The 16,993-nt window shown below is 36.8% G+C and overlaps 1 protein-coding gene across 15 annotated transcripts in view; it reads left to right on the forward strand.

Moving 5' to 3' along the window:
• The window catches only part of LOC145997443 (uncharacterized), a 151,835-nt gene that overhangs the window by 35,990 nt on the left and 98,852 nt on the right, over positions 1–16,993 (forward strand). For all 15 annotated transcript variants that reach the window (XR_014442897.1, XM_083134492.1, XM_083134491.1 and 12 more), the window contains exon 4: positions 10,829–10,937. Coding sequence is in view for 14 of the 15 variants with exons in the window: in XM_083134492.1 (XP_082990618.1) it covers positions 10,829–10,937 (109 nt within the window). In the remaining variant the exon portion in view is untranslated. The remainder of the gene's footprint in view (positions 1–10,828; positions 10,938–16,993) is intronic.

Below are 16,993 nucleotides of genomic sequence, written 5' to 3' on the forward strand. Positions count from 1 at the left end.
AAGTCAGGGTTAACTGAAATAAGCTAAAAGAACAGTAGAAAGTGCATTAAAACTCCATTTATAGCAACAAAACACATTTATTATGGTGTATTTGAAGGGCATAGACCTAAATTCACTATACAGTACAGTACAAAGTCTGCGGGAAACAGAATTTCATCAGTGGTTGACTGCCTTTTCTTTGGGAAGTTCTCTTGTTGACTTCTAGCCACATTTAAAACCTTGCATTCTGCCTTTGGGGGGCTTTTACCTGATTAACGAGGTTTTACTGTAATATTGTTTTTAAAAGATGCTTATCTGTGTATATATATTTTGAAAAAGTAAGAAACTAACACATATTCCCAAAATTTTGTTGAATTTTTGTTAAGTGGAAATGATGGAGAAGTGCTGTACACCCTTAAACCAACAGTTGCTTGTGATAAGAAAAGTGAGAGTTATATAGGAAGTACCTGAGTCAGATTTGGTCTCCGTCCAACTGTATTAAGCTGTGGCCATAGTGTGTGTTTTTTATGTAACCTTAAAGGAACTTGTATATTGCGGAAGTAAGCTATGTGCTACATGCTTCCTGAAAGCACAATTTCTCCTACTCGTTGTTTTCTTTTTTAATGCAAAAACAAATGAAAACACCACACTAAAGTTACATGGTCAATGTTTTTATTTCGTTTCTATTTTAAAGTGGCATAAAATATGTTGAGTTAAACAGACTCCTAGAAATGTTGATCCGATAATAACATGCAACCCATGGAATCCTGTTGCTATAACATGCATTGCACTTCCAAGGAGTAGTTCTGCAAGCTTCTTAAAGAGTACCGTATTTACACATGTGTAATGTGTGTGCGTGTATAATTCACACTCTGGTTTTTGATGGGGAAAAGCAACAAAAAATTATCGTATGCGCAGTACAATTCAGGTTCAAGGATTGACTTTCTTAGTTGTACGTCGTAAAGCTGTTGATATGCTGATCAAGAGTGACTGACATGATACCTACTCAATGAGTCATGTATTGCTATGTGGACCAAGATGATAATATCATCTTGTGTATACAATGAGTCACCAATCCATGCCTCCTCCCCCCCTCCTCTTTCTTCAATTTCCATCCAAAATCTTTCACTTCTGGAAGCACTTTGCTTATTCTGTAGTAGAAGAAAGCAAGATGAAATTGTGAAAGAGGGCGAGTTAACTGCCGTTTCCAAATTTGCAAGTTCTGCAGTGGAGGCAGGAAAATGACAACAGGGCTGCTGCTTGGAAATTTGACATGGTGTGGCAAGTACAAGAGAATGACGGAAGCAAAGAAAGTTGAAGCGGAGCAACAGCTATATAATTTCCTTATGGATTTGTAGCACTCCGAATGATATTTTCTATTATTTCTCATGTGGCAAATACAGATGTTATGCATCCTGTTTGTGGGGAAGTGAATGCTCGAATCCTGCCAGAATGCTTTTCTTGATGTCTCAAAATGCTGCTATACATAGAAAGTGAAATATGGGAAATGACCATTACACTTTTTCACATGTTTTTTCTAAAAATTATTATTACTAAAAAAAACCTGTTAATTTGTATTTGCATATTTATGTATATATGTTATATGCAGTGACATGGCGAAAGCATACAAGGTTTCATGTTGGCTCTCTGAAATATTCCGTGCATAATACACACCACAATTTTTGGGGGCAAACATTTTCAAAAAAAGTGCGCATTATACATGAGTAAATATGGTATATATTTAAGCAAATGATTTTTTTTACCTTGCGTATTGATATATGAAGGCATGGGCTTACTCACAAAATTTTGCCAAGTTATGCAATATTACAGAAATAAAAGTATCCCTCATTTACATATTTTGGGGGTACTGAATTCGAAAATGTTCTGTCCTTGATTGGCTCTTGCTGGTTTACGCATTATGCAATATAATCTATATTTTTTGCGATTGCGATAGCACCAAAACATGTCAATTGTTGCCCAAAGTTGCTCGTGTGCAGCCAATTTACATTTTTTTAGCGTATCTCATGAATTTTACATTTTATGTGAAAACACTATGAAAATCATAATCTTATGATGAGTTCAGTTTGTTCGATAACACTGGCGGAAATTGTATTTTATGGATACAGTAGCCATAATTGAAGCATTGGAATAAATGCTTGAACCTGGTAGCTACATGTTGAGAAGTAGTTTATGAAGTATCCTTTCACGTGAGTCCATTTGTATTTGTCTAATAAATACCTACTAGAATTTACAGGCTTTGTATTCTTTTTTTTTTTTTTAGATTATCCCTCATACCATTCTCACCAGGTTGTTACTTTTTTGTTGTTAAATTTGCTGTAGAATTGTCTATTATAAAACACAAGAAAGTATTGTGTGTGGTATACACAGTGGAACCTTAATTTTTAAGGTTTTCCACGGGTCTTAGGTGAAAGAAACTTAAAATTTGGGGAAATGTAAGGTCCAGAAAAAATATATCATTTTGCGCTACTGGGACAATGAAAATCGAATTTTTGAAAACCTGAAATCAAGGTTCCACTGTTTTTCTAAAATAAAAAGGTAATATTACTGCTCGTTTCTTGTGACTCACTTGGACATGTACATCAAGTGGCACGAAGAGACTGGATTGGATTTCAGAAAAATGCCAGTGATAGTAGCTGTGATGATTCAGTGCTTCAAAGTGAATTGCTAATGGTTGTGTGAAAGTGTTGAAGTTATTTTTAATTCCTCTTGTATTTATGTGGTACAAATAATTGATTGTGGCTCTGTTGTAATTGAAAGATATATTTTAAACATGCATGTAAGTATTTTGCAGATATAACATTGTGAAAATCTAGTTTGGTATGTTATATAAATAGTTTTTTTTCCCAAGAATATTTTATTGTATATTTATAAAATTAGAATATAAGAATCTGAGAAATAGGGAGAGCAAAAAAGGATATATATATATATATATATATATATATATATATATATATATATATATATATATATATATATGAACTATTTTTAGATAGTAAAAGCATATAAAGTTTTGCAGGGTTTCCTGTGATATGTGATTTTGTGGCATAGTATGCTGTGATACGTTGTTTGCTTGATCTCTTTGATTGTAAGAAAGTTAAGTTAAATATGCATATTTACTTGTACTTGTTTTGTTATATTGTTAATAGATGTGGCATTGCTAACTGCGATTTTGTTCATTTAACCTCTAATGACTGCTGGTCAATTATGTGATTAGTTTGTCTTTGCTAATTTTAGTAACTTTTCATTCTGTCCTGTATCACCAGAACTTGCAAATAAAAGTAAATGTTACCATCAGAATGCTTACAATATTTATGCGAGCAATAACCAATAGAATGCATTTTTTGTTTGATGTTATTTTAGGACTTAACCAATACCAATTTTGCTCAATCCCAAAACTCTTAACAGTCCCATAAATACTGATGCCAATTCAAAATATCTTAAAGTTTTAAAATACAGGATGGTGCAAAAGTAGGTTGATTCTTTGCCTACTTGGTATATGTCAACTGTAAACCTACTTTTGCACCACACTGTATAATTGTAACATTACCACATCAATCTACTAGTTTTGCTTAAAATATTCATAATTTTACATAATTATTTCATAAATTCCTTTTCTCCCCACAGTGCCATTTCCAAAATAAAGAAAATTATGCATTTTGCATAATTTCCTGGATATTCTGCAAAAGTGACGCATGACATTTTTGCAAAACCAGGACATTCCCTCATCCTGGAAAAGCATCGATTGGTATCTGTGACAATTTGATTTCATACTTTTTGACCAATACATCAGCATTGGTATCGCCTCTGCCCCAGTCGTTTTTTGTGCTATCATCTAAATGTTCAAAATTTGTGGATGCAAGTCACAAAATGGGATTGATTTTATGTTCCATAAGTGGCAATGTAAAATTCTGGCTTCCCTTTTTAACACCATGCCACATGGCTCTTCCACTCTTATTTGCTTGTTTGGGATTTGGTGCAACGCCTCTTCCAAGACTAATCGCAATGATGAAGATTAATGATTAGAATAAGTTGATGAAGACAAATTCAATGAAGGAACACACTTTTTTGAGGGAGGGGGGAACAACACTCAGGAATCCTTATTTTTGTCAACATCGCTTGCAAAGCAGCGACTTTACAATATGTAGCAAGTTACGTTATGGCACCAAGTGTAAATTTTCTGATCTTGTAAGCTTCATGACCAAAATTTAACTGGGTTTGTTACCATAGTGCTTGGCATTATTCATCTGTTGTTGAAATCTGAAAACTAATGAAAGTACTTTAACCTTTTTGTAAAAGAAACATTACATAATCACTTCATTATGAATAAATGTATACATACAGAGGTTGTTCGCTTTATATCAGACCATTGTCGATTCGGTGCTGCCACCTGGCGTATCATGCTGGAACTATGGGTCTGCTGGCGGGAGCAGTGTTGTGTCTGACCTTGTAGGTGCGTGAGTGTTGGTAGTGAATGTTATCAAATGGCGCCGAAAATCAACTGGTATTGGGAGGGTTACGTAATGGCCCTTTTCCATGCTAAGTTTTCATACATACACATTGTGAAACAGCATCGGGAGAATGGGTTAACACTTGGGGTGACTACTGCGAAAGCTATTGTGGCCCGTGCAAAAGCTATTGTGGCCCGTTACACACAACAGGCTCTCCTTGCGAAACATTCACCCATGAAAACCACCAGGAGAAGGGCTGCAAGCAAAGTGTCACCTGTAGTGCTAAGGGGTGCAGGGAAAGTTTCCCTCATGGCTTTATGGTTGTCACGGGATTCGGATATGAGGGTAAGTTGATGATATGCAAGGTGGACAAAAACGTGAAGGTGAATGCCAGATACTTCCAAGTCTCCATTCTGACACCTATCTATCGGAGAGACATCCCAAAATTGTTGATCCATATGGACAAGGCTTCGAGTCATACCACCAGAACATCACTACGTTTAAATAAGGAAATGGCAGAGGAATTAGGAATTTGTGTCATTCCATTTGAAGACATTCCTGTGAAATGCCCAGATGCCAGTCCAATGGATTATTGCGCATTTGGACTGTTGAAACTACGTTTTCAACATCGCCGCCCCCACACCCTGGATGGTCTATGGAAAGCTTGCAGGGAGGAGTGGGACAGAATTCCCATGCCTGTCCTGCCCCGGAGCTTGCTGCAATGGAAACTGCGATGCCGGGCGATAGTCCACAATGCTGGGGGTCCAATAGAACATGATCGGTGGTGGCAGCGTGGTATCTCTTAAGGTGAGTACCCGTCAAACATGGTCTGATATAAAGCGAACAACCTTCTGTATAACAATTGAAATAGTAGTGAAATATTTCATGTCCACAAACTATCAAAGATGCACACAAATGTGTCATGTAAAATATTAATACCAATTAATTACGTTATAACCAGCCTCCGTTGTGGTTATCACACAGAGCTACAACACCAGAGGTCTGGATTTGAATCCTGGCCTGGGTATGGCTGTTCTTAGTGAGCATCCCTTCATCACATCATCACTCATCCTCATCTTCACAATTAGCAAAATGTGGCAGAAGAGCAGAGTAAAATAAACCAAATCAAAGTCAATCATTAATTATGTTATAAAATTATTTTTAACCTTTAATTTTTGTATATTTCAACTTGGAAACATGTATTCCTCTCAGAATAACCACCCTGTTCAGACTTGTGCGTTGTGTTTTGTCCTTTTGCTTCTGTTAGACTGGAAGGCTCCTGGATGGCCAGTTTGTTAGTGCTCTCCTCGAGAGCATTTTTGAGTTCAAAATCCGGTGGGAACTGCAAATTTCTGTGTTGACTCAGCCTAGTGAGGAAAATCACGGAGCTACTTGAAGGTCATAGATGCAAACTTTGATCTCAAAAGCCAGAAAAACTGCAGCAATGAGACTTGATGTGTTAACCACGTATCACTGAATAAAAAGTTGCTTGGCTGGCCTCGGACCTCAAGTTAGACCGGAATTTCACATACTGTATTTCTTTGAATTAAAGATGCCCTTGACCATATTTCTTTGAATTATAGATGCTATTGACCATATTTCTTTGAATTAAAGATGCTATTGAATGTAAGGCCATCTTAATTATTTGCTTCAGCTTGAGGAAAAAAAAATACTTCAAATTTAAGGTGCACAGATGTACGTAATACTGGTACTTGATTAGAACAATACCTTAGTATTACATTGTTGCATTTACAGTTAACATATCTACTATTAGCATTTACATTTACCATTTCAACAATAACAGCATGTGCATAAAGTAGACTTAAGACTCAAATGAAACCAAACCAAATAACAGCTGCATTTTTTTAATCAGTCCCTTCTTCAATGTCACTACCAGCACGTTCACCAGCACTAGAAGTATTTGATGTAATGAAGAAGTTGACCAACTTCACAGTTTCCAAATTTCTCAACACCCAAATTGACTTTGCATCATATGAGTGACACTTTCTCCATTTTTAATGTCCATTTAGTGTACACTTCAAAGCTGACTCTCTGACCACCTCTTTACTGTATAGAGCACAAGAATAAACCTTCTCCCTTTGTACTTCTGCTAAAAGTAGACTGACTCCTTGTTGTGAAATGTTGATTGTTGAAACACAACAAATTTAAAGGGAAGAAAATTTTATTAAAGGGGATATTCCAGCATTACATGTGACATTTTAGACATGAAATATAATGTTTTAGACATGCGATCAGGGACTGCGACATGGATGGGTGCTTAAATTCCTGTGCCCACCCAATCAAATTCAATAACTACATATACTTCGGGATATATGAATGATTCAATATATAAGTGTATTCTGGTATTCATAACATGTATATTTTACTTGTGAATATTATCTATGCTAGAAATGTTCACATATTATCAACCAATAAAAAGTGAATTTTGTCATTAGAAGGTGAAAGTAATTACTAGAGCTATTGAAACAAAAACTGTGATCAAAAGAATACTTCCATGATTAAAAGCAGCTAGTAGGCTTAGGAGGCTCAAAATTATGGAGGGTATGATCAAGAATAGATCAGAATTTAGGGTGAACTTGAGGACTGCAGCTCCCGGCCTCCACATACGTCATTATTAGAGCCCGGAAGTTCAGGCATTTATTTTCGTTAAAATAGGCAGGCAAAAAGGCATTTATAATGTGGAAAATAGGCACTAAAAATTTAAAAAAGGCAAAATAAACCGAAAAAAGGCACATTTGGAAGTCGCTTACTTTTATCTCTAATTTCTGGCAAAATGTTAAAATCTAAATTGGGAAGAGCATTTCGATTTTCTCCGTCTTGATTGCACATAACTACAAGGTGCTTTTTAAGTTCTCAACATTCATTGATAGTCGTCTGTCAGAGAGAATGTTTTTCATAATAGAAAATGATCTTTCTACTTCGACAGAAGTTATTGGAGCATACATATAACAAGCTAATGTAGCTGGACTCATTTTGGTAACAGCATTTTCACCTTTTAGAATATCACAAATTGTTTTAAATTGTTTCAAGTCCTCATTTGCACTCACTACCCGTTAGCACTTTTCCGCAACAGCTGACCCCTTTCTCCTGGCACTTCCATCATCTGCTGCATAGATTCCTCGAAGATTTTCATCGATGCTATAATTGTAATTGTCTCTGGCAATGCACCAAAATGTGCAAAAGTAAACTTGAATAGCGCAGGAGTTTTTTCACTGCACGAATTGAAGCGCTTCATTTTCTGGAAGAGCATTGATCATCTCACTGATTTTTTCAAGTTTGTTAGCATAATATATAGCTGCTGATATCCAGGTTCCCCATCTTGTCAAGACTGGTTGCTGAGGTAAACTAAGCTCAATCGCAACTTCCTGAAATTTTCGGGTTCGAGAGGGAGATTTCAGAAATATCTTCTTTGTGTTTGAAATCAACCTGTCCACTTCAGCAGTCAATCATGCACAAGAAATGTTAACCGAAAGGCAATATCCTAACTCAGCATGAAATACTTTTTTCTCACACTTTTCTCTTTCAGCAATGTTGAAACATGCGTGAGTTCAATATTACTTAAATAAGGCGAGAATTATTCACATAATAAACGGAAGAAAAATAAATGCCAACAACGTTTTTTGCGAGAAAAATAATTTATATACACATTTTTTTTTAAAAAAATGTCAAATTTCATTGAAAAAGGCAAAAAAAGGCATTCTAATTAAAAATAGGCAGTGGGGTCCCAAATAGGGAAAATGAAAAGGCTTCCAAAAAATTCGAAACAACATAAGAAACGTATATCCGGAAAAATTTTATCAATATATGCAGTAGATAAAAAGAGGCATTTTGCCAGACTTCCGGGCTCTAGTCATTATATATCCCAGCCTGGGTATGGTTGAAATAATCTCCAAATAAACAAATCAAAACATCATCTTAGCGTTACTTCCTCCAGCAACACAATCAATTATTTCAACTTTTTAATTAATATTATTAGAATAATTTAATCAAGAAGACTTAGATGGGCAGGCCATGTGACACGAATGGCAGAGAAAAGAATAGATTACAGGATTCTTGTTGGGAAACCTGATTGTAAGAGATCAGTAGGAAGGCTAATACGAGGATGGAGGGATAACGTTAAGATGGACCTAAAAGAAATTGATAAGGATGAGAAAGATTGGATTAATCTTGCCCCCGGATAGGGACAAATGGAAGGCTTGTGTTGCTGCATCCCTAAACCTTCGGGTTTAAGTATGCTAGAGAGTAGAATATAGTTTTAATTAGCTCTGCATTGAAATTCCAGAGATGTCCCTTTTTTTATTTCATTACAATTTTCATATAAACTTTAAGCTAAAAGATTAAAAAAATCGGCAACTTACGTGTGTGAGTATGAGATATTTTTCGTACTACGTTTCGGAGGTTACACTACCTCCTTCTTCAGGTTGAAACGTTGTTATTCAGACACCTGACATGGTGCCTCGTCGTGAAAGTGAAGGTTAAGGATTTAGGTTAAAAAGTTGCTTGAAGGACACTTTCTAAAAAAGAGTATAAATTACACATCTAAAACCGCGCAATACTATAAAAACAAAGGGAACATCCAAGGCTAAAGTCCGCGAACTGCCGACCAATGCACAGGGTAGGCGAATGCACAGTGTCAGCCCGTACCTGGGGAAAAAGGAACTTCCCCTCCTCAAACCTTCCAAACTGGGGCTCGGGAGTCACCAATCCAAGGAGAAGTCGACCTCCACCTCGGCGGCTTTCCTAACCTCAGGAGTAACATGGAAGCCCATTTCGTCCCTAAACACTGCGGCTTTATCCCATTTTTTAAAGAAATTAACCCAGCCGTCTTCTAAAAAAGAAACGGAAAGAGAAACGGAAAGAAGGGGAATGGATAAGGAGAGTGGGGGTAAAGAATGGGTACACTATCCGCGACCTGGAAAAAGTAGCTAGGAGAGCCAAAAGGATCGTTAGGCAAGAAACATCGCAATATGACATAGAGGGTAAAAAAAACTGGGATAGAAAACGGTGAAAAAGGCACATGTTTCGTGGGGATCCCGTATTTTAAGGGGGTCTCAGAGAAAATTGAAAAGTCCGTGAGGAGTTACGGAATAAAATGTGGGGTAAGAGCGCCCCGGAGTATTGAAAAGCACTTTACATCATATAAGAAAGGGAGGGGGGATAGACGCAATAACCCTGAGGAGCGGAAAGGGGTGTACAGGATAGTGTGTGAATGCGGAAAGGAATATGTGGGACAAACGGGGAGAAGTATGCAAGTCAGGTGGGGAGAGCATGATAAGGACGTAAAGGAAGGCATACCCAAAACCGGATTGTCTGAACATATATTGGTTAACCGACATAAGATTGCTAAAAGGGAAATTATTAGGGAGGTTAACAATAAATTGGACAGGAACGTATATGAAGCTGCTTATATATGCGCGGAAAATTGGAATAAGCTTAATAGGGACGATGGGAATTTAGAAGACGGCTGGGTTAATTTCTTTAAAAAATGGGATAAAGCCGCAGTGTTTAGGGACGAAATGGGCTTCCATGTTACTCCTGAGGTTAGGAAAGCCGCCGAGGTGGAGGTCGACTTCTCCTTGGATTGGTGACTCCCGAGCCCCAGTTTGGAAGGTTTGAGGAGGGGAAGTTCCTTTTTCCCCAGGTACGGGCTGACACTGTGCATTCGCCTACCCTGTGCATTGGTCGGCAGTTCGCGGACTTTAGCCTTGGATGTTCCCTTTGTTTTTATAGTATTGCGCGGTTTTAGATGTGTAATTTATACTCTTTTTTAGAAAGTGTCCTTCAAGCAACTTTTTAACCTAAATCCTTAACCTTCACTTTCACGACGAGGCACCATGTCAGGTGTCTGAATAACAACGTTTCAACCTGAAGAAGGAGGTAGTGTAACCTCCGAAACGTAGTACGAAAAATATCTCATACTCACACACGTAAGTTGCCGATTTTTTTTAATCTTTTAGCTTAAAGTTTATATTTAATTGTGAGTAATCCGCACCTTACCAGTATGTTAAATTTTCATATACCTGTCATCTTCAAATGTCAATATGGTATGCGAAATATCAACTTTATATTCATTCTACTAATAAGAAGGAATCACAATAATCACTACAATACCGAAGTGAATAAATTTTAATAAACCAGTTACATATGGAAAAAGCTACAGAATTATTCAATTGCCAATTAGTGGCTTATCCTATTTAGAAATCCTTGTTCCACACATAAATTTTGCCACATGAATCTGCCAAAAATGTCAACAGAATCTGTAGATGCAGCTGAAGTAAAGATTTAAAAGAAATACAGCTAATATGTATGAAAAGCTTTTATGGTTTAGTGTGTTTACTGATTGTGTTTATTTCTTCCAGCCTGGTGGACCAATGGTGCACGATGAAAGTTCAGACCTTCCTCCGTCGGGTGAAAATAGCGAATTAGAGCAAGGACCAGTCATGCAAGACCCTTTGGACGGATTAGATGGTAAGATATGATTTACTTTCCCTTTATCTGGCACATTCTTTCTTGATTGTTACCAAGTAGCACTATAATGAGAATGAAATTATCCTTTGTTGCCATTTTTAAGCAGATATGAGTTCAGTGTGGGGGGCAGCCATGTAAAGATACAGCAGGAATACTTACTTCTCTGAATTTTAGAAGAATAGAAAAGTTGAAAATAGCATGGAGTGAATCACGTGAAAAATGATGGATTCAAATTGGAAATTGAGAAAAATTGGTGAACAGGCTTCATAGTCTTGACAGATTGAAATCAACATTATCCTTCTTCTCAGGAGGTAGAATTAGAAACATATATGTAGCAAAAGGTAGTATATCATCTCAAATATTCAGGGTGTGTCATAGAAATGGGATTTTTTTAAAGTGCAACGAAAGTAATACTACATGTTATTTGAAAGAAAATACAAACGCATCAACTACATCCTTACACATTGCCATTTGCAAAATATACAATGTCACGTTCAGGTTTTAAAAATTGCATCTTGCAGGTGACCACCATTTAGTCAACACACTGACAGCTCCGTTAAACTCAAAACTATAGGTTAAAATAGTTCAACACTGCTAGCCATTTCTACTTAAGTGCACCTCCTGTAGCTTCAAAGTTCTTTACTAACATTCTGAGTGCATTGGCTGATGGAAAAGGATCATGTCTCCTGATATTCTTGTCTCGCAGCAACAACAGTCACAACTTTTATAAAATACCTTCACAGCTACAGCACGTTGAGCTCCGCCCAAGCGATCCATGTCTGTAAATGTCATACATTGGTGGTGCATATGACAATAAGTGTTGTCAACACCATTGCAGAAACTGTCTCGAACAAAATATGGAAAGTATATTTTTTCAAGCTTACACACCAGAATTAGCAACGGCAATATAAGAATATGTATTTACATATAAATCTATTTTGTAATGGAACAGTTTGTGGAGGATTCGTAAAGTTATTAAAAACTAAAAATGAAAGATCCTAGTCTCTTAGGCGAAGAGGGACAATTACGCACCAGTTGTGCATTTATTTCAATATAGTCGAATTGGGCACTGCTATTTAAAAAAGTGTTTAGTATGCAAGAGAGTGTGAATTTCTCTCCATGTTGCAAGTGGAAACTGTTTTTAAAGTTGATTAGTAAGCTAGACACGATGTTTGAAAAATATGATTAATAAGTATTTACAGAATCCCATGTATTCCTTATGGGAAATCAACTTCAAGTTACGGCTAATCATGGGAGTTTCAACTTTTGCTTCTAGTATGACATACTGGGTTCAATGTGTCCTTTTCCGTCCATGTACTTTTCTACATCATTGGATGTTTGATATTCCCGAGAGAACGAATAAAATAATGGTCCCATCAACATAATGCAGTTCTCCTTGCCTCCTACGGCCATCCTGGCAATGTTGCCAAACCTGAGGTGCATAAAAGAGCTAAATTTCACCATTAATAGAGCTAAAGATGACTTTCAAGGTGCTAGATTAACGAAGGCTGCATAAAGTGCCTCCTAGGGTAATTTTAGGTGTCAGAGGTGTTATTACCGTTAGCTTTAAAGTGATGGCAATTTATTCTTAGTTTTCACCGCCTAGATTTGGCAGCATCACCCATCTCAATAATCCAGTGATGCTCATATGAAATCAAAGATAAAGAATTCCCAGGTAACAATATTGTCATCTTCACCTTATGCACGGTGCAATATATAAATATACCTGGGGATGTAAGAGGGGGGGGGGGGTGACTCAGCCTATATATGAATATCACGTCATGTGCAAAATGTACTCATGGCAAAAGTTGGTCTTTATGGGCCGGAGCCAGTGATGGCATCATAGTGGGGCAGAGGGCAGGTGCTACAGTTCACAGCCAAACAAGTGCACGAAAGAGCCAGATCTGGCTCAAAAAGAGTGAAGTTGGCAACAGTGATCAGCAGCTGACCTAGGCGAAATTGTCCCTCTCCCCTTAACAAATATATTGTGTACACAGTTCTCTCTTTATTGATTGCAAAGTGTAACATAATAAACTTCCTGAGATTGAGCAACTGATTAAAAAATAAAACACTTGTCAATTTGGTTGTCACCTGAAATTCTGTACTGGCAAATACCAACTTGCATTGCACATTCCATTGTAATACAAAATTTGTAGAGCCATATATTTATGGTGAATAAAAGATCAAGATTTTGGTACAAAAACTGGACACATTTCAAGATTAAAAGTGGTATATAGAATGACATTTCAGTGTTAAAATGGTAAATATGACCCTAAATCTGATTTTAAAAATTACATTTATTACACAAAATAAAGATTACCCCTCTGATAATTAATTTATGTAATTATCAGAATAATATGTTTTCCTGTGCAAAGGAGACCATTTTTGCTTCTGAAATATTTGCACTATAATTAATGAAGTTTTCATGATTTGCATAACTCGCAGGATGATTCAGACTTTGGAAAGTACCACGTCAGTATATAAACTCTAAATTTTGTGTTTAAGAGTGCATTTTCACATCATTTAGTGTCAAAATGCGGTAGGAAAAATGCACATCACACCTCTCAAAAACATTAAAAATGAACATTTTAGTGTTTTTTTTTTTTTTTTTGTTTGTTTTTTCACATTTTGTGTTTGTCAAAAACGAATCATGCATACCTGTAAAAGTTATTCATTTGATTGTGTATATACAAATGGGCAGAATATGCATTTGTGACAACACTGTAGCCAGTTTGCTGTATTGGCATGAGAAGAAAGAAGAGAGCAATTTAGGGTTTAGGAGCTTCACCTTGAGTCTAAGGCCACCAAATCACTAGATAAATATGAAATAGGTTCTTGTTAGTATTCATTAAGCCATTTACCCTGAATGCTGATATTGGTAAGTAGCATTAATGTATTGTTTTACATTGACTGTACAACACTCAAGAAAGAGTGAGCCAGATATTAAAATGAATGTCTGTTAGGTTTACTTGGACCTTTCGTGTTTTTGTAAATGTCTTTGCGAACCCCCGTTTTTTTTCCAGAGGTATTGCTTGTTTGGGTAAAATCTGTTTTATTATTATAGACAAATTCCACAAAATTGGCCCTACTCCATATAGATAATAACGTGAGTTAATCTCTTAAGGCACACACTTTTGAATGGATGCAATTTGAATGAAGTTATTAGTTTTCCGACATTATTATTAAATTTTGTTACAAGAGAATCGCCATCTTTAAAATGCTACGCACGTAACCCATTTTCATGCACTCTAGCCATGTCATATTCAAGTTTCTTTGAATTTGTTAGCAGGCTTCACCAAGTACTTCATAATTCCACATAAATTGGTTCAATTTGAATATGCTTGCATGTCTAGAACCTTATATTTTACATGTGAATGTTGCACGCGAAATGCTGGAATTCGTGTGTAGGCATGATTTTCAGAGTTTGAACGTGGAGGGGGTTAATTTAAACCTATTTATATATTTTTCTCAACATGCTTGGACTTAATTGGCGCATATTAATTAATGTGTAAAGTTTAAACAATTAGAATGGTACAAGTAAAAGTGTTGAGATACAGCCATTTACTTTTTTTTAAAAAAAGGAGGCGTGGTGGTGTAGTCAGTAGGGCATCTGACTGCCACGTGGGAGATCAAGGTTCGATTCCTTGGGTGGGTAATCTAAGATCGGAATTTTTCCTGGCTTGTTCCTGCATAAAGTGGCTCTGGGGCTCACCCAGCCCAAAAGCAAAGGGAACTTGGGTGCAAACCTGTGGGTTAAAGGTGGCCAGAGGGTGGTGCTGATCACATCACTTCCAAAATGACCGATATTGAGAATGTATGGGGCCAAATCTCCACATCCCGTAAATGTGCCTTCATGGCACTGCGCTATATGCACGGGGAACTTGAAAAGCCACCCTCTCATGAAGGTTGAGAACGATTGAACTAAGGCACAATTATAGCAAATTGCAAATAAAAGAACTACAATTGTTTATTAAAACTTTTTAAAAAGTTTTCCTTGTGATTAGTGAAGAGATTCTCTCACAAAGAATCCTGTAGTAGGTAGAGAGTCTTGACAGATGAAGCATTTTTTGTGTAGTTCTGCTGTAGGTGGATTATCAATGCAAGGCCTCCTCTAGTGCTAAGATTGTTGCCTTGTAATCAAGGGGTCCTGAGTTAGATACCCAGTGAAGGCGCATGGTAGTTTTGGATAAAGTGGACTTAAAGCAAAGACTATCAAAGCAATGCAAGTTTCATTTCGAGCCTTTTCCCCATGAGTACCTTCTGCCTTATTGCAGTAATTTCAATAATTGATTACTTTGTGGTTATTACAGTAGTGCCAAAATCTATTCTGTGTTCTTTTTATAAGTTCAGTTGGTCACTAAATTTTTAATATAATGTTGATGTTCCTAGTAGTATTCTACTGTCCTTTCTGTTTTCCCAAGGTAAATGTAACTGGTATGGTAAACTATTGGGGGGGGGGGGGATCTTCAGCCCTGTATCTAACTTTACGCCTAGAGTTATCATCCTTCAGCTTAGTTTACTCTGGACTTTCAGTAGTGGTTTGTGGATGTTGCTTAGATAAGATGTGATACTGATTTCAGAGTAGTGTCCAATATAGGTCAGGACAGTGTTTGAAATTAGTTGTCGCAAAATGCAACTCTTAGTTTTTAGTTCAATCCCTATTTTAATATATTGGATTATCACTTTTGTGACAGCAATTCTTATACAATGGAAAATTTCCATTATATTTTGACAATCAGAATGGCTTACCATCACTATAGCCTAATTGTTATGAAAAAATATTGATTATATTTGTAAACAACCAGATGCAATGCTTGTCCTGGTTCCAGCCTAAGACAGTGCCAATCAGTGTAATGTATCAGCCCATGTTTAAGTGTTATGTTGATGAAAAAGTTGTATCCTTCTGAACATGTAACAACATAAAAGGGAAAGGGTATTATATATAAATAGTACATGCGAACTTTCATATATATTGTATACATTAGTTTGGGCATATGATCTTTTGTTTATTAATCTTAATTTAGCAACTAGGGTTTGGGCTTTAGTGCCCAAATGTTATAAGTATTCATGAATGTGGCTAGGATTTTGTTTACCAATAAATTACCCAAAAAATGCATTTGTGACCTAAAAACTTCAACAAATGACCAAAAGACTGAACAAAATTACATAAAAATATTTTTACAATTATTCTTAATCCAAAATTAAACAGTGCTTTCCACAGTCAAGTCACCCATGGATCGGTGGCTAGTGTGCTGGGCAATGAGAGTGCATCTACCAGAAAACTGGATGAAACATCCGCGTAACTGGAACTGCATGCTATGTGATGAAATACGTAAGCTCATACAGTTATATTGACAGTTACAAATAAAATGAGCACGTACCTTGTTACTGTGTTGGAAATGTTGCCCTCCAGCTTTCACAAATTGACAGCATTTTTTAAGGAAATTTTCACTAACATATTTCATTTCGTCTTCTGAAATTGCTTCAATTTCTCTCCTGATGTTTTCTCTCAATTCTTCTAATGTATGGCTCAGGTTTAAAAGCTTGGTAGCTCGTCACGGAAATGTCTGTTTCTTGTGCAAGGCTCTGGAGGGATTTTTGAGGAGCATGTTCCAATCATGCTCCAACATCATCTACTTTCTCCAGTACGTATATGCCGTTTCACCCTTCGCTTCTAATAAAGAACAAGCCCTGTTTCCCTAAATTTGTTCACAAGTTTTCGAACGCTGTCTCTGTGTGGAACAGGAACATCTTGGAATTCTGCTGCAAAATGCCTTCTAACTTCCCTACAAGAATTCTTAATAGTGCAGAAAATCACCAGTAACATGTAAACCTGAAACTAAACAATGCAAAGCACTTGTTATCAACTTAACTCTTCACAAACACCCGCTATGTGGATACTGAAGCGTCCAGTGCCAAGGTCAGCGTACAGCTGTGGGTCTAAATGCCAGCAGACTCACTCTCACTGCCTGGAATGCTAGCCACTGCTCAATGGGTGACAACCATGAAAAGTGCTACTTTTATTACTACTAAACATAATTAGTTGCAACCAGGCC

Source organism: Lepisma saccharinum, chromosome 13, assembly GCF_977018435.1.
Source record: "Lepisma saccharinum chromosome 13, izLepSacc3.1, whole genome shotgun sequence".
Classification (NCBI taxonomy): Eukaryota; Metazoa; Arthropoda; class Insecta; order Zygentoma; family Lepismatidae; genus Lepisma; species Lepisma saccharinum.